At 53.2% G+C, this 25,243-nt stretch overlaps 1 protein-coding gene across 9 annotated transcripts in view; it reads left to right on the top strand.

The window, feature by feature from the left end:
- The window catches only part of AGAP1 (ArfGAP with GTPase domain, ankyrin repeat and PH domain 1), a 566,173-nt gene that overhangs the window by 214,400 nt on the left and 326,530 nt on the right, over window positions 1–25,243 (top strand). For all 9 annotated transcript variants that reach the window (XM_047773839.1, XM_047773835.1, XM_047773837.1 and 6 more), the window contains 3 exons: window positions 3,866–3,951; window positions 8,419–8,560; window positions 13,393–13,527. In XM_047773839.1, coding sequence (XP_047629795.1) covers window positions 3,866–3,951; window positions 8,419–8,560; window positions 13,393–13,527 — 363 coding nt within the window. The remainder of the gene's footprint in view (window positions 1–3,865; window positions 3,952–8,418; window positions 8,561–13,392; window positions 13,528–25,243) is intronic.

The following is a 25,243-nucleotide window of genomic DNA, read 5'->3' on the forward strand; positions in this document are numbered from 1 at the left end:
ACTCGGGATCTGAGCTGCGTCTGTGACCTACACCACAGCTCAGGGCAGCTCTGGATCCTTAACCCATTGAGCGAGGCCAGGGATCGAACCTGGGTCCTCGTGGATACCAGTCGGGTTTGTTAGCCACTGAGCCATGGATGGGAACTCCTGCTATGCCATTTTAAATAAGAGATTTTGATATTCTTGTGGGTCCTGGAACCAGTGCCACGTGGATATTGAGGGACCACTGTAATTGGAAATTGGATTATAAAATAGGCATTTAAAAAATCTCCATTAAAGTCGAAATTGAATGTAAAGTTTGGTGGTGTCCTGTACAGATTTCGGTAGGAAAAGGTCTAATGGCTGGGATGGGATGGTGGGTTTGAACTTAAAGTATTGAGAGGGTGGTTCCTGATGAATGCAGACCAGCTTGGTGCTACCGACGCCTGCACCCCAAGCTTTTTTTCCCTTTGTGTTTCTAAAGTGTTTCTAAGAGTTCCCTGTGGTGCCAGCAGGTTGGGGACCTGGCATTGTCACTGCAGTGGCTCATGCCACTGCTGTGGCATGGATTTGATCCATGGCCCGGGAATTTCCAATTGCTGCAAGTGCGGCTAAAGTAAATAAGTAAATAAAAATAAAGTGGCATTCCCACTTGGCCCGGTGGGTTGAGACTCTGACTGCAGCGGCTGGGGTCACTGCCAAGGTGCAGGTTTGATCCCTGACCAGGAGCAGTGGGTTAAAGGATCCAGCATTGCTGAAGCTGTGGCATATGTGGCAGCTGTGGCATATATGGCAGCTGTGGCTCAGACTCAGCACCTGGCCCGCGAATTTTCATATGCTGTGGGTGTGGCCATGAAATTTAGAAAGAAAGAGAGGGACAGAAAGAGAGTGAACTGTAGGAAACAAACGTTTTAAAGATTTCCTTTGCTTGCCTGCAGGGCTGTGTTTCTCCAGTACCCCTGGTCCTGTTCCCCCTGAGGCTGCCGATGTTCAAGCAGCAGTAGGAGTTTAATTTTTATATGTAAGCTTTATTAATCATTTTCTTACTTTCTCACAGTCTGGGTGCTTAATCACCTGGCTGAATTTTTTTTAATTAATCAGACATTTCTCTCTCTCTCTTTTTTTGTTTTTTTGTTTTTTTGCCATTTCTTGGGCCGCTCCCGCAGCATATGGAGGTTCCCAGGCTAGGGGTCGAATCAGAGCCGTAGCCACCAGCCTACGCCACAGCCACAGCAACGCGGGATCTGAGCCACACCTGTCACCTACACCACAGCTCACGGCAACGCCGGATCCTTAACCCACTGAGCAAGGCCAGAGATCGAACTCGCAACCTCATGGTTCCTAGTCAGATTTGTTAACCACTGCGCCATGACGGGAACTCCTCTCTCTCTTTTTTTTAAAGGGCTGGCTGCACCTGTGGCACACGAAAGTTCCCAGGTTAAAGGCAGAATTGGAGCTGCACCTGCTGGCTGACACCGTAGCCGCAGCAGCATGGATATGAGCCGCATCTGCAACCTACACGGAAGACCCTGGATCTTTAATCCCCTGCGTGAGGCCGGGGATGGAACCTGCATCCTCGTAGATACGATGTCTGGTTCTTAACCCACTGAGCCACAATGGGAACTCCGCTAATTATCAAATCTTTAGGTTCACAGCAAATGCATTTGTAGTGCTTTTGTTTCTTGATGTGTATATAACACCAGAAAAATTATACAGATCCGTTGCAAGTGTCTAATATTTGGCATCGTACAATATTGAAAAGACATACTAAGTACGTATCTTGGAGTTGTAAAGTGATTTTAGAATTGGAAGGGGCCTTAGAGATGGAGGAGAGAATCCCTCCTTTTGGAGCTGATGAAAATGAGGTCCCAAGGCCTTTGCTTCGAAGGAAGCAGAGGAGCAGAAAGAGGTCTGCAGATCCTTAACTTTAAAACTGTGACTCAACCACATAGACCCGTAACTTGTGAATGTGACTCTGCAAAAGCATGAAAGAATAGCTGTGAGCCGCGGCCAAGTGTTTACGCGGAAGACACGCGAGGGCACAGTGACCCAGGGAGCAGCATTGGGCCTCATTCCCGAGAGATGGGTGGTGGGCGTGGGGGTGGCTGGAGGGTCTGCCGTTTCATGGACCCAGGCAGACACAGGGACAGGGCCACCGCTCCCCTCCTGCTTTGGAGACCCTCAGACGAGTGAGGAATTGGCCGCATGTGAGACCAGTGGGCCCAGGGCAGCTGTGCAGTCTCCTGGAGGTGGAACCCGACTTCATCAGTCCAGGGTTGGCCTCCACGGATGTGCACTCGGATGCTGGGAGGCAGGGTGTGTTTGCGGAGCTGCGGGGGCGCAGGGACCCTGAATCAGGGCCGATCCGCCCACTGCTTGAAGCGCAGGCGCAGAGCGCGCCTCCCGTGGCTGGTCCAGCGTGCGCGCGCTCTGTCACATCCTTCGTCAGACATGGTTTTCTCCGTGTTTCTTTCCAATCTTCTCCATCGACTGCCTTCTTTTCTCGGTGTTGGCGGGATCGAAATGAGACTTTATCTGTTTTCGTGTTGGGAAGTGCTTGCTGCTTAAGTCCCTGCGTCTTGCCTGTTACACGGTGCCCAGGCTGGAGCGCAGGGCGGGAGTGGACAGGGCGTGCGCTCGCGTCCAGAGGGTCCATCGCAGCGGGCCTGCCCCAGTCTGTCGTGCAGGCCTCCGACACTTTTTAGGGGTAGGATGGAGGCTCTAGTTGCTTATTCTCGGGCGCTGGCATGGAAGGTCCCCATTAGCAGGGGGTCCCTATAGTGGAGAACCCAAGGTGACTCCGGGTGGCAAGAGACTGACGTGGCGCCCCCGGGCCCGGTGGGGACGCTCCACCGGCCGCGTTCTCCAGCCTCCAGTTGTTTGGAGTGCTCTGGTGTTCTGGAAAGCCTCTGTGCCAAGGAGCTGACACGAGAGCCGGCGCTGTTGTGACCCTCTCTCCAGACCATAGCCTGGCGAGGGGCGACTGGGATGGGCTGGGAGCCCAGAACGTGGAAAGGTCGTTTGTCTCTGGAAATGGCAGAGGAACCGGCGCTGGAGGGCTTGGAGGGCTGGCAGCCCGACCCGGGTGCTTAGGGCGGACGCTCAGGCATCTCTCCGGCGTGGGCACGTGGTCCGCCCCTGCCGCCTTCGCGTGGCCCTCGCCCCCTCCCCCGGCCCCAGCGGGGCCCCGGGTGGTTTCTCGCTAACCCCGCGTGGCCTCTAACGCTGTCCGTCCGCCGCTGCACCGCTGTCCCCTCCTGTGCGGAGATTTGCATCCGGTAGTCTCTGTCTAACCTGTGTCTAGTAGTTGAGCCCCCCCCCCCTTACCTGTGAACCGTGAACCCGGACACACCATCCCCGTGCTGTTTCTATGTTTTCCTTTCAAGAACTGGGTTTCTCTTGAGGAGAATACAGATTCTCAGCCCCTGGATTTATCAGCGTGGCGGAGACCAGGCCCCGGTTGAGCACGGCCAATTCGGTTCCATTTGGTGAACCCACCCAGAGAATAACAGTTTCGTGCTGTTTCCGAGCTCCGGCTCAGCGCCTTCCCAGGGGAGCCAAGTCCCGCCTTGACGCACAAAGCCTGCGTTCACATATTCCACCTTGCCCAGCCACCCTGCCCCTGGCTTCGCGTGGAGGCTGTGTGTGCTCACTGCAGATGAACACGGGTTCGTAAAGATGAACTTCAAAATCTGAGTTCAGTCCTTCTCCCACCATCCAGCGGTTGCTGGAGACAGAGACGAAGCCCCCCCGCTCCCCAACCACGCAGGGCTGCCTCCAGGCCCACAGCCTGGGGTGTATTTTTCCACAAGCGAAGCCCACGTCTGTGTGCCCTCCTCATGCCCTGTTTCCCCCCGCGTGACAAGACTGTGTGTGTGTGTCACAGGTGGCAGATTCAAGAAGGAGATCGTTGTGGACGGCCAGAGCTACCTGCTGCTCATCAGAGATGAAGGGGGCCCCCCAGAGGCACAGGTGAGTACTACAGGCACTCGGGAAGGTTCCCCCCCCCCTCCGGGCAGGTGGTTCCAGACCCCCAGCAGGTGCCGGCCCAAAAAGGTGGGAGGGGCCCTATGAGCATGTTTTCTGTGAGTGAGGTTTTTCTCCTCTCCAGGAGAACCTCATTCTGTTGCTCCTTGAGGCAAAATCCTAGGGGGAAGTTTGTGTGCGGCTGGCTTTCACTTTGTCTTTTTAAGAAGGAAGGAAAAGCAGAATCTGCCCTGATTTGTCAACTCAGTTGAATTGACATCTGGAAGTTTCGGTAGTCCCCCCCCCCCCCCTTTCCTGTACATGTTTCATCTCCTGAGCACTGTGGCCATTTAGAAACTTGGATGCAATTTGGAAGTCTGACCACCGTCCGCGCCTGCCCACTGGGCTTCTTGGGCCAAGTCTTTCTCCACCAAAACCCAGGATGCAGCACAGCATGATTTGGGTGGCATTTCTTTGAAAGTTCCTTGAAAAATGAGTGTCGCGGAGGAACAAACAGCATGAGTGTGGAAAATGTCTTTCTTTGGTTTTCTTGGTCTCCAGTGTATTCTTTTACTTATGTGACAATTTCCTAGCAAAACACTTTAAAGAAACCAAGGGCTAGTCATGGTCAAGACCCATTCAGGGGAATTTAATGTTACAAATTTGCCGTGGCGTTCTTTCTTGAACTTGTCTCTTGGTGAAGGTGCAACATGGGATCAGCTATTTAGTGAAAGACGCTGCCTGTGGGTGTGGCTAACGTCCCAGAGCTGTGTGCGCTGTAGCGTGTCTATACCCTACGGGGCAAAAGAAAGATGTTTGGATTTACCGTGTTCCAGGGAGTCTTAAGTGCCACTGACTACAAGCTATGCCAGTATTTAAAAGAAAAATCCTGCCTGTTTTGATCACGGAGATGTTCACGTGGGGAGATTGGTTTTAGCCTTGCCTAAACGGTGTGCGTGGTAACACTGTCAAAGAAGCAAAAAATAGGTGACGAAGCCGTGTCAGCTCACGTGGAGTGCATTTCCTAATCTGTTGCTACATAAGCAAGCAGGACAAGCTGTGACATCTGACACGGTGCCAGAAGGTTCCTGATGGTGGCAAAAGCTAAGTGATTCTTTCTCGGTGGTCCTTGCCTCTGGGCCGTCTGTCCTGTTCATCACGAGGCTTCCTCAGAGGCAGTTGGAAGTAGGAGAAGGAAGCAGGGAAAACGTGGGTGTCACCTAGGGTGACTTCCTGGTTTTCTCGGTCCTGCGTGTTTGGAGTGACCGGGCCAACCTCCCCCGGAAGAGCACGCCTTGGCTCCGATGTCAAGAATCGAACAGGAAGGTTGAGAGACGTATAGAAGCGTGTGTCAGGGCTGGTGTGCTGGCTGCAGGAGCCCCTGTCTGGGGACCCTGTCCAGGGACAGACACGGGGTGAGTGGAGAGGTGCAAAGACACGGTGTTTCCACGGAACCCAGCAGTGGGCAGGCAGCGAGCAGGCTGCCTGGGCTGGGGGTTAGCTGTGATGAGAGCAGTCTCTAAAGGAGCCCAGATCCGCGCTGGAGGGGGTGCCCCAGCCCGAGGAATTAGGGGCTCAGGCACTGCCTCCCTCCAAAGATGTCATGCGCCATGATTACAATGAGGGCTGGTTTCTTCCTTCCATCTTTCCTTCCTGGCTTGCTTTTTAGGGCCATACCTGAGGTATATGGAGGATCCCAGGCTAGGGGTCCAATGGGAGCTGTAGCTGCCAGCCTGCACCACAGAACAGCAACGCCAGATCCGAGCTGCCTCTGTGGCCTACATTGCAGCTCACGGCAACACTGGATCCTTAACCCACTGAGCGAGACCAGGGATCGAACCCGCAACCTCCTGGTTACTAGTCAGATTTGTTTCCACTGCACCACGGCGGGAATGCCGAGGGCTGGTTTCGAAATGAAAATATGTTTTTGGGGTGGAGGGTGCTTTTACTCTTGTTATAAACCCACGGTCCAGGGTTCCCCGCATCTCCACACGGGGACGTTCAAAATCCCAGGTTTTTTTCACCGCTAATATTTTCCTTTTGAGAAACTGGTGTTTTCACTGGTAATCATTGCCCTGCTGTCGTCGGAATACGTCTTTTACGTAACTTCAGATGCTTAGGACATGTGACATCATTTCATACCATAACATTCTCCTCCCGTGTGGTCACTCCAGTTCATTAAAAGATTGCTTTTAGGAAAACAAATTTAAGGCCTGTGATGTGACCAGCAGGGGGGCTTCTTGTGTGTTTCTCCCTATGCCTGCAAAGCACACACGGAGTGAGCTGAATCCGTAAGCCCGGTGAGCCCCTGGCCCCCGTGGGTCAGCTCCTTTAACCCACGGCCCGGGGGACGGTGCTCTGAGACGTCCCATCTTCTCCAAGGAGGCCAAGATCACGACGGCAGGGCATAGACAGAGGAGGTGGGCCCACCACCAGGGGTGGGGCCAGGGCCCCAGGAGGTCTCTGTCTCGGCCTGGTCATGAGTTTCTAGCACATACTTCCTGCAGAAGCGTCGTTAGCCTAGAAGCTTCCCTCGTTAAAAGATTTCTCCTTTGGGGAGCTATCAAGAGGGAGCCTTTCAAAACCAGGCAGAGCGAACTTGAACATTCAAGAAGAGCTATTTGCAGAGTTCCCAATCGTGGTGCAGCGGAAAGGAATCCAACCAGGAACCATGAGGTTGCAGGTTCGATCCCTTGCCTCTCTCAGTGGGTTAAGGATCTGGCGTTGCCGTGGCTGTGGTGTAGGCCGGCAGCTACAGCTCCAATTCGACCCCTAGCCTGGGAACCTCCATATGCCGTGGGTGGGGCCCTAACAAGCAAAAAAAAAAAAAAAAGAACTAATTGCAACTCACCATCCCTTGGCCCCTGTACGTGTGATCTGTTTCCATTATCACAGATCATATCCTACGGTCTCCAAGGGTAACGGGCAGCTTTGTGAAGGATGCTGCAGGGCTTTGAGGCCACGAGCATTGTATTAGGGGGATGTACAAACTTTGCCAGGATTTTTGGGTCTTTTTTGGTAGCTGGTAGAGAAGCCTCTGGGGTGCAGGGTGGGGGTTTAGGGAGTGTCCACATTCTTGGTAAGGGAGCTGGTCTGCATTTCTTCCTAGAGAAGAGGGGGAGCGGCCGTGCCAGCCTGGGTCCTGCACCTGGAGAGGGCTCAGCCATCCCAGGGTTACTGTTCTTGGGGGGGAGGGGGTCTCTTTCTTATTTAATTGCATGTTTATCATTTGAACTTTAGGTTTTCTTATGTTTGTTACGTGACGTTTCCACACGTTAGCTGAATATGCTTTTCTTTCGTCTGTGGACGTCAGAGCTTAACCCACCAACCGTTTCCCCCAGTTTTATCAGAGCTGAAGCCTTGGCCGCCAACACGTGTGTGGGAGCTACAGCTTCTTTTAGAGAAAGCACGCGAGATTTTTTTGTTTTTCCCATTTTCCCTTGGGTCTTTCATCGACGGGAAGGGGCCCAGACTGTTCCTCGGCGCCACCTGTGTGACTCTGGGAAGCTCCTGAGCTTCCAGGCCCCTCCGTTCCCGTGGCTCCAGCTTCACAGGTGGTTACCGAGATAAGGGGGTCTGAGGGTATGGTTATTTGCCAGAAAGAGGCTCTCGTGGAAGTGCCCCTGGATGCAGGTGAAACAAGAACAAAATGACTAGAGGCAGGCCTTTCAGTTTCCCCCCAAAATGGTGCACCTCTTGTGCAGCGGCTCTGTGAGCGGCTCTGGCAATAAGTCATAATTTCCTGCAAGGCCGCCATAAGAAATGGGTGGCAGCTGGAGTTCCCATTGTGGCTCAGTGGATTAAGAACCTGACATAGCGTCCGTGAGGATGTGGGTTCGATCCCTGGCCTCGCTTGTGGGTTTAAGATGCGGTGTTGCTTGCAAACTGTTGCCTAGGTTGCAGATGCTGCTCAGGTCTGGCGTGGCTGTGGCTGTGGCTGGGATGTAGGCCCCAGGTGCACCTGCAGGTGCGGCCCTAGCCAGAAAGATAAGACACGAGCGGCAGGCGGTCTTTACCACAAAGGCCGCCTTTGTGGACAGAGGAGTCGCCCTGGAGGTGGAGGGTTTCTGAGCGGTGGGCGCCCAGAGGCGGGGCCGCATCTCAGGGTCTGGCGAGGCCTCCTGGGCCGGGGGCTCTATGGGGGACTGAGTGTGAGACAGGGAGCCATAGGGTCCCCCCGTGCCCATGTCCGGATCGGCTTGGGCGCGAGCGGGGTTTGCTTTCCGAGTCAGGATAGCAGGTGGACATTCCGTGGGGTGGAGTGTCTGGTTCTCCTCTGGGGACGGCGTGGCCTGGGCGGGAAGGGGCCTAGGGCCCCGTTCCAGGCAGCATGTGACAGCGGAAGCCGGGCGTCGGACGTGGCCCGGCCGAAGGCGGCACTGCCGGCCTTACGTCCTGTGCTCACCAAGGGGACCCGAGGCTGCCCCTGCCCCTCCGTGTGCCCCCCTCTCACCTGCCTCCTCTTCTCCCCAGTTTGCCATGTGGGTGGACGCTGTCATATTTGTCTTCAGCTTGGAGGACGAGATAAGCTTCCAGACCGTCTACCACTACTACAGCCGGATGGCCAACTACCGCAGCACGAGCGAGATCCCTCTGGTCCTCGTGGGGACCCAGGGTGAGTGGTGGCCGCGCACGGCGCGGGCGCGTCCTCCAAGGGCTCTGCGCTTGAGCAGTAAGTGGACGCATGGCCCGTGCTTTCAGAGGGGAGGGATTTGGAAACGGCCTAAAGAGGAAATGAGTTCCTGCCGGAGGCTCACTTTTTACGGGGAGCCTCCCGGCAACTGAAATTGTCACATGGCCTGATTTGATGCTCTCAAGAAATCACTTAGCAACTTCAAAACAGAACACGTGCCCCCACAACCCCTCAGCACTTTAGGAAAAAAGACAGTCTGACTTCTGTATTAGGCTACCCGAATCTCTCTGTTATAGCCCCGTTTATAAGCAACCTCAGAGGTTGCCTCTGCCCTGTTCAGATATTATTGACTTCTGATATATTGCAGAATTTCCTTTTCTTCTGCTCTATTTCTCAATGTCTTATGCTCTAGATCTTATTTTGAATCTCGCCGGTCCCTCAGAGAGTGTGGACTCTTAACCACGTGGGGATATTTTGTGGGTTTTTTCTAGGTCATTTAAAACCTGGCCTCTTGGTAAAGTGACCTCACTTACAGGACCCTGGTTCTTGATCCTGGATTCGTTCACTGCTTGTACTGGCATCTGCCGTTGGGAGCTTAACCCCGGGATCACACAGTGTTTTTAAAAAAGCCGATGAAGGCTAACTTGAAAACGGCTTTGTCAGAGAGATGAGGAACTGAAAAAATAATCACGTCCAGAAGCACTGGATTATCCCTTCATTTGTGGGGGAGGGGGTTGTTCAGCTTCTATTTTTGGTTAATTCCTTTAGAAGTAGCACATCTGCTCTGTCCTTGTCTGCCCCGAGGTATTAGCTGTCTTGAACAGGCAGGAACAGTTAGCTGTGTGGTGGCACCAGGTCTGATGGCGCTGAGAGCTGGCTGGTCCCCTGCCCTGCCAGGAATCTGCACAGATAAAAGGCGTCATGGGGCGGGTGTGGGTTTGGGGAGAAAAAGCAACTATGGAATAAAGACACCTGCTCAGTGCTGGAGGTGGACCGTTAGAGCTGGGTTTTCATGGAGAGCACCTCACTGCCCCACCCCACCCCACCCTTTTTTTTTTTTTTTAGCATTTATATCATGGCTGGGGGGTCTCAGGGCGGAACCCTTCAGAGCAGAGGTGGATTTAGACGAAAATGGATCGACTTTTTTTTTAGGCCCAAAGCGCCCTCTTGTGGTCACAGGGAAACACAAGCTTGCCTGTGCAAAGCCCTTGGTTCCTGCTCTGCTGTGCAGAATTGGCGTGTTTGAGTTGGCCTCCGGAATATTCTTAATAATCAATATTTTATAGGGGGCAGCTGGTCTAACGCAGATCTTCCTTAAAGCTGCCTTGAAACCAAGTCCGTCGGTTTCCTGTAAGTGGCTCTCCCTGTAGGCCTGCCCAGGGCATTTCTGCACAAGAGCAGAGTCTGTGTGGGCGGCTCCTTATCAGGTTCAGGGCGTTTGTGTTCAGGGCTCTTTCTGCTGGAGACGCACCTGGATAAAGAGCAGGTGTGTTTTCAGTGTGGGCTGGAGCAGGTTGATGCCTTGTTGCCTTCCTCACAAAGCCGTGTTTAGGGCAGCAGGCAGTTTGAGGTCCTGCAGAGCCACTTCCCAGCCTCCAGGCTGTGTCGTCGGGTGCCAGGCCTCGCAGGGAGGAGGTGCCATAAGGCCGTGGGAGCAGCTGCGGGCACCCGATTGTCAAGTGTGCCCTCGCTGTGCTCCCTCATAGCCCCCCAGGCGGCTGGTTTTACTGAGGTACGGCCGGGGCTGCCCACGTCTGTCTCTCCTCGATTCTGACCTCGAAAATAAGCGTGGCCTCTGTGTCCCAGCTGCCACCTCCTGCCAGGATGCTCCTCATCTAGGGGGGCCTGGGGACAGCTCCACAGAGGCTCTGGGGAAGCCCTGATGTGGCCCCTGAGTGGAGGAAGTGGCCCTGGTTTTATAAGTGTCTTGAGGGCTGTGTGCACGGAAGCCCCCAAGTGGGCCCCCGGCAGCTTGCACAGGGGCCCACCTGTGAGACCTGTTGGTACCTCAGCAAAACCAGGCACCAAAGGAACAGGACAAGAAGTTATCATTAGGGACATTCCTCACCTGAGGGGTCACTAGCCAGACCTCTCATTCCCCAAGCACTTAAAAGCCCCCATGGAGGACTTCCCATCGTGGCTCAGTGGCAATGAATCCAGCTAGTATCCATGAGAACGCCGGTTCGATCCCTGACCTCACTCAGTGGGTTAAGGATCTGGCGTTGCTGTGGCTGTGGTGTAGGCTGGCAGCTACAGCTCCAATTAGACCCCTAGCCTGAAAACCTCCATATGCCACAGGTGTGGTCCTAAAAAGACAAACAAAAAAGTGCCCACAGAGAGAAGAGAGAAGGTGGGGTGAGTGTGGGCTTCTGGAAGGTTCCACCCTCAGGTACTATTAGCTGCTTGCAGACGTGCTCTCTCTGAAGCCTGCGTGTTTTTCCTGCTTCCTTGGGGGGCCGCCTGGGGCACCAGAGACAGCAGGTCGGGGGGATCCCAGATTTCCCTCCCAGGTGGTCTGGGTTGGGGGCCTCAAGAGAGGAGGTTATGGGACGGAGAAAGTGAAGAAGAATCAGGTTCATTCCCCAAGGATACGTGGGGGGATGGTTCTCTCCTGGGTACCATCGGGGAGCTGGGGGATGGATGAGGTGCTGGTGTGATGTGTTTCAGCAGGTTCTGTTTTAAAGACTTGCAGGTCCCGTTGGGTTGAGGGAGAAGCACGAGCTGTGAAAAGATGCAGAGTCGCAAGAGTGAAAAAGGAAACTAGATCACGCTCAAGCATGGGGTCCATTTCTGAGACGCCTCGGAAGCCGGGGTGGGACAGACAGGGTGGCCACCCCTTGGGGAAGGAGGGGCTGGGCGCGTTGGGCCCAGGTCAGGGCCAGTGTTAAGACGGGTGAATGCTCTTGGGCCTGGATTTTCCAGTTTACACCAAAGCCCTGGAAAATTATGGGTTTCTAACTTTTTTCCCACTATTTTCTTAAAATATGTCTACATCTTTAAAAAAGTACCTCTTTTCCTTAAATTGTGAAGTCCAAGCCACACCGATTAATCTGTAAGACAGGAAGATAAGACCAGATGTTTGAGGAACATCTAGCAGGCCCTGCGTGGAATGTGCTGGACCCTCCGTCGTGGCGGCCTTGATTGTTGTCCGAGAAAAGGTCCTGAGTCAGTTGGTTTCCCTGGAGGTCACTCAGAACTCTCAGTTAAACCCAGTCCATGGGGCTTTAAAAAAAACAAAAAACAAAAAAAACCAAAAAAACAAGAACAATGAAAGGAGAAAGAGGGAGGAAAAAAAGCAACAAATTATTCACTCAAGATGCTACTTTCTCTTAATGCTTGAACAGCTTGAGTGCCTGAGGCGCTTCTTTTGCAACCACGGACATTGACAAGCTCCTGTGACTCAGGCAGCTGCTGCCCTGGACGAGGAGAGAAAAATCCCATTGGTGGGCTTTTTGTTTAAAGAGCTACCGAGTGTTTCCTGTAGCTTAGGAACCTTCACACCCTCAGGGAAAATTCCAGAAAAAAAGTGTGTGTTACCTTATGGCGGCTGCGGGGCCATGAGCACCTAGGCCCTTCCTTTGGTCCTGTGTGCCAGGCACATGGCTGGCCCCACCCCGCAGTTACTCGGTAGGAAGGAAATGGAGGTGGAGGGGGGCTGGTGGATGCCACGCTGAAAAAAAAGTTGGGGGGCTGCATTTCTATTTTTTAGGAAGTTAGTGGCTGGTACCTGGTGTCTGTTTTGCTCACCGATGCCCCTGCCTGTACCCAGATCCTGCCGGAGAGCCCTGACCTCCTACCTGAGCCACCTGGGCCCCGGTGGTTCTGTTAAGACCCAGTGTGGCTTGCACACTAGTCTGTGGCCTTCCGGTGCCACAAGGCACCTCCCACTCCTGCCGATGCCCTTCGGTCTCCCTGAGACCCCAGGCGCTCCGCGGCCCCCTGCCCCCCACGCGCTCCCCCACCCGGCTGGTGGGCTGGTGGTGGCTGTCCTGCCGCCGCCTCCTGCAGGTGCGGCTACCCAGCCCCTCCCCCCTCCGCTCTTATTTATGCCTCCGTCCCTGGCCAACCTAGGGTCCCCTTCCTGACGGCACAGATTTTTGTCCCTTTTGTTCCCTGGGGTGTCCCCGTGTCCAAAACAGGCCTGGGCACCTGGCGGGGGTGTCCAGCGGGCGGTCGGGGCATCCGGAGGGGCGGTGCTGCTGGGCGGGGCGCGTCCCCCCCCACCCCCCGCCCCCGGCGCCTTGTGCTGAGAGTGGGGACCGTGCCGTTTAACTTTTTAAAAGTATTTTCCGGAGTTCCCGTCATGGCTCAGTGGTTAATGAATCCGACTAGGAACCATGAGATTGCGGGTTCGGTCCCTGCCCTTGCTCAGTGGGTTAAGGATCCGGCGTTGCCGTGAGCTGTGGTGTGGGTTGCAGACGCGGCTCGGATCCCGCGTTGCTGTGGCTCTGGCGTAGGCCGGCGGCTGCAGCTCTGATTTAGACCCCTAGTCTGGGAACCTCCATATGCCTCAGGAGCGGCCCAAGAAAAGGCAAAAAGACCAAAAAGAAAAAAAAAGTATTTTCCTCTGGAGCCACGTTGAGCTCGTTCCCTTTCTGTCTGGTCTTTGCCGACATTCTTTCATTTTCAGAAGCAGGAGCCTCTAAAACAGGCGCTTAATCAGGTGTCTGAGATGATGGTTGGGGGCGGGGGGGAGCGCCAGGGTCTGAAAAGAATCACTTCCGTGCTGCGCGAGGGGCAGCTTTGCAGCTGCTGGGGGCCGTCCCCGCGTGCTCGGGGTCACCGTGTCGCCGCTTCCTGTCCTTCCGTTGCAGATGCCATAAGCTCCACCAACCCGCGGGTCATCGACGACGCCAGGGCGCGGAAGCTCTCCAGCGACCTGAAGAGGTGCACGTACTACGAGACGTGCGCCACCTACGGGCTGAACGTGGAGAGGGTCTTCCAGGACGGTAAATACACCCGCGGCCCGCGCCCTTTCACCCCGCGGCAGGTCCCGGGTCCATGCGGTGATGGGAGCCTGAGCACGGCCCCTGGGAGGGGCCTCCCAGGTCCAGCTGGGTTCGGGGCACTCACTGGCATCCACCCCAAAGCCATCCCACAGCCAGTTCTACGTGTCCCGTTGTGTGACCTCTGAGGGCGAAACACAAGCTGGTGTTTACGCACGTGGTGGGTGAGGCCTCCACAGGGACCTTCCTGCCTCACTGGTGATGCTCATTCTTAATTCAGCCACATTTCAAAAAAAAAAAAAAAGTTTTAAGGAGTTCCCACGGTGGCTCAGTGAGTTAAGAACCGGATACTGTCTCTCTGAGGATGCGGGTTTGATCCCTGGCCTGGCTCAGCGGGTTAAGATCCAGCATTGCTGTGAGCTGCCGCGTAGGCCTGGCATGGCCGGGGCTGTGGTGTAGGCCGGCCGCTGCCGCTCTGATTCCACCCCTATCCCAGGAATGTCAATAGGGCGCAGGTGTGGCCCTTAAAAAAGGGGGGGGGGGAAGTTGAAGTATTTCATGTGAGGCTGGAGAACAGGAAAGGAGAGAGTCAAGTTTGGCCAGAATAACTACGCCTTAGGACTGGTGGCCGAGAGCCCATGCCAGCTTTGGGGATCTGTTTCTTTTTCCTGCCTCATTATTGATCCCTCACCTCCAGGACAACCAGGCCTCAGGTGGGAAATTGTCCTGGGGGCGAGGAAGGTTCCCCTGGGGGATAAACGGGCTCAGAAGTGATTGCGATGCTGGATGCGGGGCCGGGAGGGAGGGGAGGGGCAGGTAGCGAGGGGTGAGAGGGTCTGGGCAGGTTATCCTCAGGACCTGGGAAAGGATGCTCCCGGCCAAGGGGCGCATTTCTGGGGGGAGTCGAGGTGATAAATCCCAGCCCCTCCCCCTCCTGGTTGAACCTGCTTTAGACCTGCCTTTGCCTCGCAGGTTCGGGGGGCTGTTGGGGGCGGGGCAGGTGGCCAGGCTGGGTGTCCTCGGAGGCCGCCCTTGCTGCCCGGGGTCACGAGGCCCTGCCTGCACCAGCGCTGGGGAGACTGTTAATAGGAGTCGGTGGTGGGGATGGGCTGCCCCTGGCGTGTCCCCAAGCCCAGCGATGCCTGCTTTTCTTTTAATGTCCAGTCGCATTTTCAGGTGAAATTACAGGGATTCCACACGGTCACCATTTGATGAAATTTCACAGTTGGTGTCCGTTTTTAAACCTTGCGTGTTCTTTCCTTAACGGCCACGTCCTTTCCTAAGCGGCCAGCTCTTCCCTCTTTTCCACCTCGCAGGTGACTCCCAGCCTTGCCCTTTTTGAGCCCATTGCGCTCCCTCTCGTGTTCCTAGGTAACGTCACCCAGCACCCGTGCCGGGGCAGCTCAGGGTTCCCCAGGGGACAGCGAGGGCCTCAGGGTTCTGCGACCCCTTCGTCCTTCACCTCACGTTTACACGGGCCGTGCCCACCTGTGCCAGGGAGCAGACGCCCCTCAAACCCTGGGCAGGGCCGGCGCCTGCAGCTCTCTGAATGTTAGTGAGACCGTGGAGCTGCAGACGCCGGCCCTGCCCGCACCAGCAGCACGTGGGGCTCGCCCCAGACGTGGCTCTGTCCGGACAAGGTCGCAGTTTGCCACGGGAGCGCTGAGACCCCGGTGAGAATTGAAGGGAAGTATCACAGATAAAAGGTCCGCACACAGGAGCAGCAGGCCGCATCTGGTCAGCAGCCTGTTTTCCAAGGAGCCTTCTCTGTTTCCAGGCTCAGGAGGGAGGGCTGGGCTGCTCTGGGTATTAGCGCAGAGTTGAGTGTTTCCAACAGGACCTTAGAGCCCATGCAGCCCGAGGTGTCCCCTCTGTGGTCTTTTCCAAAGCCTGCCCCTCCCTGACCTGGGTGATGGGGATTTAGTGCCAGGGCGAATCTCTTGTCCATAGTGATCGCTTTGCTTGTACAGGGACGGGGTTAGCAGACCTGAACGTCCTATAAATAACGAGCTCATCTTAGACCTAACAAATAAGACTCAGCGATGACAAGTTTTGGTGCATCCCCCCCCAGCATCCGCGATGTCCCAGCCAGTGAACCAGCCCTGGGGTGTTGGGACCACGTCTTGGTCATCCTCAGGTTGGCTGCTGGCAAGGGGGGCGTAGGGCAAGGTCTCCCCACATGTCCTTGGTTAAAACCCCAGAGTGTTTCCTCGCTGTGACAGCTCCTCAGTGATTCTGTTGGTGAAGTGTGTTAAACCCGCAGCGTGGGTTTTCACAGGCTTAGGCCATCTCCGGTGCATTTTGTTATTATTTCAGAAACAACGCATCCCCATTAAGTGTTTGGATTGTACAGACTCTGAAAAAGAACTAACATCCATGAAGTTCCCGTTGTGGCTCAGTGGGCTAAGACTGTGACATAGTCTCCGTGAGGATGCGGGTTTGATCCCTGGCCGCGCTCAGTGGGTTAAGAATCCAGCATTGCTGTAAGCTGCAGCATAGGTGGCAGATGTGGCTCAGATCCCGTGTTGCCGTGGCTGTGGTGTAGACCTCAACTGCAGCTCCAATTCGACTCCTAGCCCGGGAACTTACGTATGCCGCAGGTGCAGCCCTAAAAAGAAAGGGGGGAAAAAAAAGAGCTAATATCCAGGATACAACTTCTGTAACTATTGTGATTTTATTCTTAAGTTTATTTACATGAAGATGAAATGGGGGGTTACTCTGAATATTTTATATGGTAATGAGATGGTAAGTATTTTTATTCGTTAATTATCAACTCTTGAATCACTGACAGTAAAAGCAGTGGTTAATTGAGAGGAGAATCTTGGTACTTAGAAATCATTAACAGTAACCATTTTAATCCTCCAGGGGAAAAAAAAAACAAAGCCCAAAACTTGGAAAGTTTACAGCTAAAGAAATCAAGGCTCAGAATAAAATTTTAAAAAAGAAAAAAAAAAGAAATCAAGGCTCAGAAAAGTCATGTGACTTGACCAAGAGGAAGTGTGGGAGCCAGGAGCTTAGGTCCCCAGCCATCCTGTCCTCGTGGCGAAGCACGTGGTCCTGCCCACCTCCCCAGGTTGGGGGAGGGGCATGCGTTCAGCACGCAGGTTCACTGCTCATTCTTGCACTAAGTTTCTCTGAGTTTCTTTTTTGACTTTAGGGATTCCTTGCTTTTGTATCCTTTTTCTATCTTTGCAGTGTAGAAAGAGGAAATAAAGAAAACATTTGTAACTTCTGTGTAGCTTTGAGCTTATCAATAAAAGAAGCAGCCAGGCCCGGCCTCCACTGGCTCCTGTGGGCCAAGCTCCCGGTCAGCTGGCCGCCCAGCTTGACTTCGTAAAAGACCAGGGACTTGGGTCTTGGCTTCTTTGACTTGAGGCTTCTCATGCGAGTCCTAAAACAGAAGACAGGGTGGGAGGTTCATGGAGAAATGGGATGTCTGTTGACTCTTCTCTTGTTGGTGTAGTTGTCCCGTGGCTCCTGCAAAGTAAGTCAAGAGATGGGATCTTGGTGAGCCTTGGGTGTCTGCAGGCAGGCAAGTCGGTTGGTGCATTTATTTATTCACTCATCCCTCCGTCCGCCCATTCATTGCCTTATTTGGGTACCAGCCTTCCACCCGCCGCGCCTCTGGTCGGAGGTAGAGGTATAATCAGAGTACAGGCAGGGCCGGCCTTGGTGGAGTGACAGTCTGGTGGGAAGGATAAACTTGGAACAGTCCCCAGATGTGCAAGTGGCATCTTGTGCAGGGAGCACGGTTGGACCAGGCTGCCTTCTGACGCCCCTTCTCAGCAGCCCGGGGTCACCCTCTGCTTTGGAGGGTGCGCGGTATGGGGAGCAGATCACTCAGCCTTCACATGGCTTAGGAAAGTAAGATGTTGGGTTTTTTTTTGTTTTTTTTTTGCTTTTTAGAGCCACACCTGTGGCATGTGGAGGTTCCCAGGCTAGGGGTGGAGTCGGAGCTGCAGCTGCTGCCGGCCTACACTGCAGCCACAGCAGTGCAAGATCCGAGCTACACCTGTGACCTACATCACAGCTCAGGGCAATGCCGGATTCTTAACCCACTGATCAAGGCCAGGGATCAAACCTACATCCTCATGGATACTAGTCGGGTTTGTTACTGCTGAGCCACGACAGGAACTCCCAAGATTCACTTTTGCGAGTTAATACCTCACTGTTCGTGCTTCCCCCAGGTGGCCAAACCTGACCTGAGATCTGCTTACCCAACTCTTTGTCCCAGGAGAGCCCTGGCGGGGCTGGGGGGTGTTGTTCTGGGACCCCTGCAGGCTGTCCGGGGCCCACCCCCTCGACTCTCAGTCTTTCCTGCAAATTCTCTGCAGCCCTGTTCTCCACATCTGGGAGAGGAACTACAGGCTGTGGTGTTTTTAAAGTTAGGATGTTTTAAAGTGATTTCTTTTTGGCATTCAGTTTTTTGGAAGTCCCTGGTCATGTGTTCAGATTAGGGCCTGGATTCATGAGCAAACATGATCACAGAAAAATTCAGTTCATTCTCTGTAGGTTAATTGTTTCTCTGGGGCTGTGATTTTTTTTTTTAATTTCCCTTTTTTTTTTTTTTTTATCTTTTTAGGGCCACACCAGCAGCATATGGAGGTTCCCAGGCTCGGGGTCGAATCGGAGCTGCAGCTGCCGGCCTGCATGACAGCCACAGCCACACAGGATCCGAGCTGCATCTGTGACCTACACCATAGGTCATGGCAACGCCGGATCCTTAACCCACTGAGTGAGGCCAGGGATGGAACCTGCAACCTCATGGTTCCTGGTCGGATTCGTTAGCCACTGAGCCACGACAGGACCTCCTAATTTTTAAATTATAGTGTCTGTGTGACTTTACGGCTCCCTGATGCCTAGAGAAGAGTGGCTTCGCTTCTTATGTGTGAGGAGAACCAGCTGGTGGTGTGAAAAGCCGGTTGAATTTTCCCCTAAGCTGCTCCCCCCCCCCCCCCCCCCCCCCCCCCGCCGGCTACAGTGAGTTGGTGTCCGTTTATGTGAATTGTAAACACTACTGTTTTATATCCGGGTTATTCTGTTACGCATCCAAGAGTCAGTTGTACACAGAATTTCGTATTCCGGCCCGTATATTCTAAAACTGTGGTCGTTTGTTAAACCCTGATTCTAAGCATCCTGTTACACATGTTAAGGCATATACACTCCCCACTGAAGGTTGAACCTCTTAAGCGTATATTCACAGGACGGGAGGAAAACCCACAGGCAGAATTTTGCTCTGACAGTAATTGTTAGACCCGCTCAAGACCCATCTGAACAAGCTGGAGATAAACTGCAAATAGCCCTCTGTCTGCTCATTCTCCCCACACTGCTGGGTTTAGTGTCTGTGTTTGCGGTCAGGGATAGTTTAGTGAGCTGACATGGAAACCTTTTGTTCTAGGATGCGTCTGCATTATTTATAGTAAAAGAGACGGTTTTAGGCACGTGTGGGTGGGAAGGCTGGGCGGCAGCGTTTGCGGGGCTCTGCCTGCCTGTCGCTGACCTCACGCTAACAGGGGCCTCTCCAGTTGTCCCTGGAGGGGTGGGTGGCGTTTATCTAGAGCACCCCCGTCCTGAGAAGATCGGGGTCAGTCTTTCCACACCATCACCCAGCTCCTCGATTTGTGCTCCAGTTAACATTCTGGAAAACGCTTTGGTAGAGGCTGTTGCGCCCGGTCGTCACGCCTGCTCCCTGGCACGGACCCCCACCCCTCCACGTGCTGAGGCCAAGGCCCCGCGAGGGCTCAGGCCCACCCAGGGCTGCGGGTGCGTCTTGGAGTCTCAGGTTGCTTTCCAGCCTTTGAGTCCAAAGACCGAAGCCCTGATGCACAGAGAATCAACTGCATTTGACATTAAACGTCGGCAGCTGCTCGGCCCTAATTACAGGACTGTCCAGATCAGGGGGAGCTGCCCTAATGAGCCCAGGGTGTGCCACCTAATGGCATGTGTTCGGGCCTCCTTACGTGGAAGCAGGCTTCCCGGCTTCTCTCCCTTGGGTGGCATCGTCTCGGATGCTTTTGTTTTGCTGACTCCGCAGTCCCCTGTCCGTGCCATCAGGGGATGTGTCAGGCCTGCTCCCTCCTTTCCTGGAACCAGCTTATGTTCTTTGGCGGCGTGGCCTGTTTTGTGGTTTGTATTGTTGCTCTTGTTTTTCACCTTTCTTTATTATGTTAGAGATTAGATTGGAGCCATTATTATTTTATTATATATACACATGGATACATATACATATGTATTTTTTTTCTTTTCCAAAGGAGCGCTCTGTTCAAAAGATTTTTCATGTTCAAAAGCAAGCTATGCAGGGGGTTCCCATTGTGGCTCAGCAGGTTAAGAACCCAATGTTGTCTCTGTAAGGACGCAGGTTCGATCCCTGGCCTCGCTCAGTGGGTTAAGGATTTGGTGTTGCCACAAGCTGCAGCATGGGTTGCAGACATGGCTGGAATCCAGCGTTGCCGTGGTCATGGTGTGAGCCGGCAGCTGCAGCTCCGATTCGACTCCTAGCCTGGGACAGCTGTGAAAAGAAAAAAAAAAAAAATTGATTTAAAGCCAGCCGTACATATGTGTACATTTGGCGTTTAATATGTATTGAGAGGGGGAAATGATGAGTCGTTGTCTGTTCCTATATAATCTTGATTGTTTATAATAATGCCCACTGTTTACTTTGCAGTTTAAGGGCTTTGGATCTAAGAGAGCAGGTCTTACCAGGCCCGATTCTGCAGCCAGGAGCGACCTTCTCTGAGGCGTTTGTCTTCCAGAGTCACCTCGTGCGGCTGGTGTGTCAGGCCAGCACGTGCCTTTTCTCCTCGAGGTGTGCACACGTGTGCGGTCGCTGTCCCCTCCGCCCCCAGCGCCCGCTCGCCGGCCTCTCTGCAGTGGGACATGGTCTGTGCAGGACTCCTGGGCCAGGTGGGTGCGTGTTCTGACGGGGAGGAAAAAGAGCAGCGGCTTCAGTGACACCTTTCAAAGGGATTCAGCCTTGTAAGACTTGCCGAGAACAGAGATGACATCGAGAAAGCTTCCTCCAGGCTTAAGTGGTGTTCGTGTGGCGATGCTGAAGCAGGGGCGGAAGGAAAGGAAGACAGTTCTGAGCAGCCCCAGAGGCAGCTGGTTGAGTCTCATGAGGCGTCTTGGCCCTGGTCTGGCGGCTGCTCCACTGTCGTCGTTAACCGCTGTGTCATTGGCTGTCACTGCCTGTAGCTTTTCCCATGGTCTGATCCCATCGAAATGAGAAATTAGAACAAGGAGTTCCCATGGTGGCTTAGCAGTAACAAACCTGACTAGGATCCATGAGGATGTGGGTTCAATCCCTGGCCCTGCTCGGTGGGTTAAGCATCTGGCGTTGCCGTGAGCTGTGGTGTAGGTCAAAGATGTGGCTTGGATCCAGCGTTGCAGTGGCTGTAATGTAGGCCAGCAGTTGCAGCTCCAATTCAACCCCTAGCCTGGGAACTTCCATGTGCCACAGGTGCAGCCCTAGAAAGAAAAAAGAAAAAAGAAAAAAAAAAAAAAAGAAAAAACCGGTTTCTCTCTCCTGTTCAGTAGACTCAGAGGCCTGACTTTTAAAGAGGAACTGTCTCCTTAGAATATCAGTTGATTTGCTTAAAATCTCTCTCCAAAATGACGGTTTTTAGATAGGAGGGAATTTCGAAAGTGTCAATATGGTTCCCACTCCCCAGGCTGCAGCTACTGGCCTTAACGATCTGGAATGAGGTGTGAAATGTGATTAATTCTTAAACTAGTCTCTGATACGGGTAGAAGGAACCATTTAAGGGTGACGTCTTGATTCTTTAAAAAAAAAATTAACATAGCAGTCATCTTAAAGTCTTTATCCAGATGGGTGGTATTATCAACGAGAGACAGTATGTTGTCTTTTATTTGATGGGCTCGTGGAATGTTGTATTCCTAGAGGCAGCGCTCTTTTCTGGCAATTTCTCACCCCTCGCCGGGAATTTCTCATGCCGTGCATCTCTTCCTAGGAATTTTGAGGGACACCAATGCCCATGGAAGGGCACAGAAGTGCCTGAATTAACCCTCACACAGCCAACACGAGACCATTAAACACACTGTTAGTAAGGGCGCTGTTTCGATTTTCCCATTAAGAGCCTCTCTTTTGCTCATAGAATTCATTTGATCCATGCTTTAGAAAATGGTCCTTTTAATACTTTTCTGCACTGCGGCATCATAGCTGTGTTTTGCCCCAGGATTCCGCCTAATGACTTTAGCCAGCTTGAATTAGCTCGAAGTATCATTAATGCATACAAATGGCTTTTATTTTTGTTCATCATCTGTTCATAATGCCCCGGCATTCTGCTCTTTCTAATGTGTTTAAGATGATTAAACGGTGATGTACTTTTTGACCCATTTAACCCTCCACAGAGTCATTGGTCAAAAGAAGATGAAGATGTTACTTAACTAGGAGAGTCAAAAGATGTTACCATCTAGAGCTGATGGTTCCAAGTTATTCTGAAGTCTTTATTTTATAACATTTTTTCCCCTTATAGACTGTGGACGTAGCCAAGATTTTGAGCAGCCTTTGCTCACTGAGGACCTGTTCACTGCCCGCTAGGTTTGCAGCACCCACTAGGTTCAGTCCAGGAAAGAGAGAAGTGGTCCTCAGGAGTTCCCATCGTGGCTCAGTGGGTTGAGAACCCAGCTGGTATCCTTGAGGACACGGGTTTGATCCCTGGCCTCGCTCAGTGGGTTAAGGATCCAGTGGGGCTGTGGCTGTGGCTTAGGTTGCTCTGATGCAACCCCGAGCCCGGGGAACTTCCGTATGACCCAGGTGTGGCCCTCAAAGGGGGTGGGGGAGTAATCTTCAGAGGAAGCTGACTTTCTCATTGTGAGATGCTTCTGTAGGAGGAAGGGTAGCCTTTCCCCATGGACCCAGACTTTTTTTTGTTACATGCAGTTTACTTGATGAACCTGGCCAGGCGTGGTTCCAAGAGTGAGTGGTCCAGAGCCTGGCTCTGATGAGCTCGTGGGCGCCCCCAAAGACCTGGCTCTGGCGTGTGCGGTTAGGTTGTGTATGGAGCGCAGAGCCGCTGGAAATTCTAACAGCCTTATCAACGAGCTCCCCTGGTTCAGGAAAGGTGAACTGTGGGAAATGGATCATAAATGTGCCCACAAGAGAAACAGATGTCAAGACTTTGATGCGTAAGTTGGATTTTTGTGAGACTTGCTGAAGGAAAGAGAGAGATGATTTTTAAGGGACATGAGCTGTGGAAATGAATCCCATCGTGAGATGCTCGGCGGCTATTATCATCTGGGCCTGGGGAGTGCGTGCGTGGATGCCCGCCTGTTTGGGAAAGTGGATTATTGGGCATTGTCATGTTTTGTGACTTTTTCACAAAAAATACTTTTCTACAAGATAATTTCTGATTTTTTTGCACTGCATTCCCTTGAATGACTGTCGTAATTCTTTGCCCAATCCTGTTAGACATTTCGTGGTCCTGCCCCACCCCCATTTATCAGTTGTTCTAGAATTACTGCTTCGGCGGTGATGACTCTTTGTCTGCAGCTCCCTCTCCTTCCTTCATCCCTTCTTTAGGACACCCTCCTGGGTGGGAGGCTGCTGGGCAGCGACTGGCATAGCTTTAGAGCCTGTGATCCGATGGCTCAGCCTCCCGGGAAGTCTGTACCAATTCAGGTCTCCTCCGGCAGGGGTCTTTTATTCTGACCAGGCCCCTCGGATCCCTGAGGTCCTAAGTGCAGTGTCCCTCGAGCTTTTGCACCAGCCCCGCCGTAGTGGGGGAAGCGCCCCGGAGAGCCCGGGGAAGCGAAGGGAGCACCCAGGTCCCCGGGCGTGGACCCGCCCCTATTTGAAGGGCGGCTGCGGGGCAGGTCCCTGGGCGCGCGCCTCCCGGCCCCTCTGGGCGGTTCTCCTCCTGGAGCCGGGCCTGGAACTTCATTAGACACACGTTTCCCAGATGCGTAAAGCACGTCCTCCCGTTGGGAGAACAGAAAGCTTGATGTCATCATCGAGTGTCAGCGACGTCAGCGTTTGGGAGCCGCTGCCGCCGGTCACTGCCGTGACCCCCGGAGAACTGAACTGTAAGCGTGTGTCTTTCCCGCCGAGTCCTGCGTGCCAGCATCAGCCCTGGCAGCACAGGCGGTGCTGCCTCATTTTCTGACTCCTCGGTGCCCCCCCCAGGTGCCGTGGGGGAGCTTTACGCCTGTATTTAACCTGTGATTAATAAACAGTGTCTGGAGTTCCCGTCGTGGCTCCGCAGAAACGAATCCGACGAGGAACCATGAGGTTGCGTGCTCAGTCCCTGGCCTCGCTCAGTGGCATTGCCATGAGCTGTGGTGTAGATCGCAGATGCAGCTCGGATCCTGTGCTGCTGTGGCTGTGGTATAGGCCGGCAGCTGTTGCTCTGATTCAGCCCCAATGCCGTATGCCTCGGGTGCGCCCCTTAAGTAAACAAACACGCACACAGCGGCCCGGTCTTAAAGAAGGGGGAGCCCAAGGCATGGTCCTTGAGAGCCTCCGGCCAGCTAGCGGCCCAGAGCTGAGCGGGGCTGTGGCCCCACCTGCCGCCCCCCCACCCCCCTTAGAGTTGCCCTGTGGCCCTTCGGCGTGTGCGTCTCTGTCTGCCGGGGGCGCTGTGCCCCGCCCCGCCCAGCTGTGCCATAGCTCCCCGAGCACCTTTTTTGTCCGTAAACGTTGGAATTTCAGGAAACTCCCTCACATTTAGCTTCATGTGTCAAGTTTTGGACAAAAATATCAAACGCTGATGCAGTCGACTGGACATTAGGGAGCTCTCCCATCCCCCCACCAAGATTTATATTAAATGAAATAGCATAGAGTCCTCTACATTTAAATTCCTTTCTTGCCTGACCCGCAGGCTTGTAGAATTTCGCCCAGAAAGGACCCGAGACCCTGTCTGGCTCAACCTCTCACTTGACAGACGAGCAAGCAGGGCCCAGGGGCTGGTCCCTGCCAGAGCTTAAAGCAAAGCAGAGGCTAAAAATCGAGACTGCCTCTCTTGGCTGCACAGTTTTACCTTTGTTCTGAAACTGTTATACTTAGAAGCCATTGATTACATTTGAAAATGTAATTGATTACCGTTTTAAAGTGGTAGCGAGCGGAAATGCCTCTTTATGTGGTCATTATTTTTAATACAATATTAAGCCATTTCACCAGTGAGGGTTCTTGGCTTCAATGCAGTGCTGTAATTATAAAATCTTTTCTGATAAGCTATGTAATAAAAAAAAACACATTCACACAGAATGTTTTCTGTATGTGATAGAATATGTGGGTGATAGAACTGGATCTGTGACAGGATCCGTGGGCCTCAGTGAAAACGTAGCAAAGGGCTGGCCGTTTGCTTGCAAGCCCTCAATTTTGTAATTTAGCAAGGTGCCACTAGGGGGCAGCGGAAGAGCACGTAAGGATTATTCTCGCAGATTTTTCACTTTTTGCTGCCACTGTGGAGAATACAGACATAATAAAACTAACACACTGGTTTAAGAGACCATTTAGACCTGTAATAAGATTCGGTCCATAGAGCGTGAGAAGTTACTGGATCAGCAGTACGCGAATGCAGAAGTTAAAAAAAAAGTATTCATTGGAATGGGGAAAAGAGAGTAAAAAGATGAAATATTCTGTGGTTAAAGGAACCCATATCCTTTTCTCCCAAATTTTGCCTCGCCTGCAATTTTAGAGAAGAATCAAAGCTGGCAAAGGAGAGCTTGTGTGTTTGATGGAATATCGTAAGTGGATGCG

The sequence above is a fragment of the Phacochoerus africanus genome, chromosome 3 (genome assembly GCF_016906955.1).
Source record: "Phacochoerus africanus isolate WHEZ1 chromosome 3, ROS_Pafr_v1, whole genome shotgun sequence".
NCBI classification, from domain to species: domain Eukaryota; kingdom Metazoa; phylum Chordata; class Mammalia; order Artiodactyla; family Suidae; genus Phacochoerus; species Phacochoerus africanus.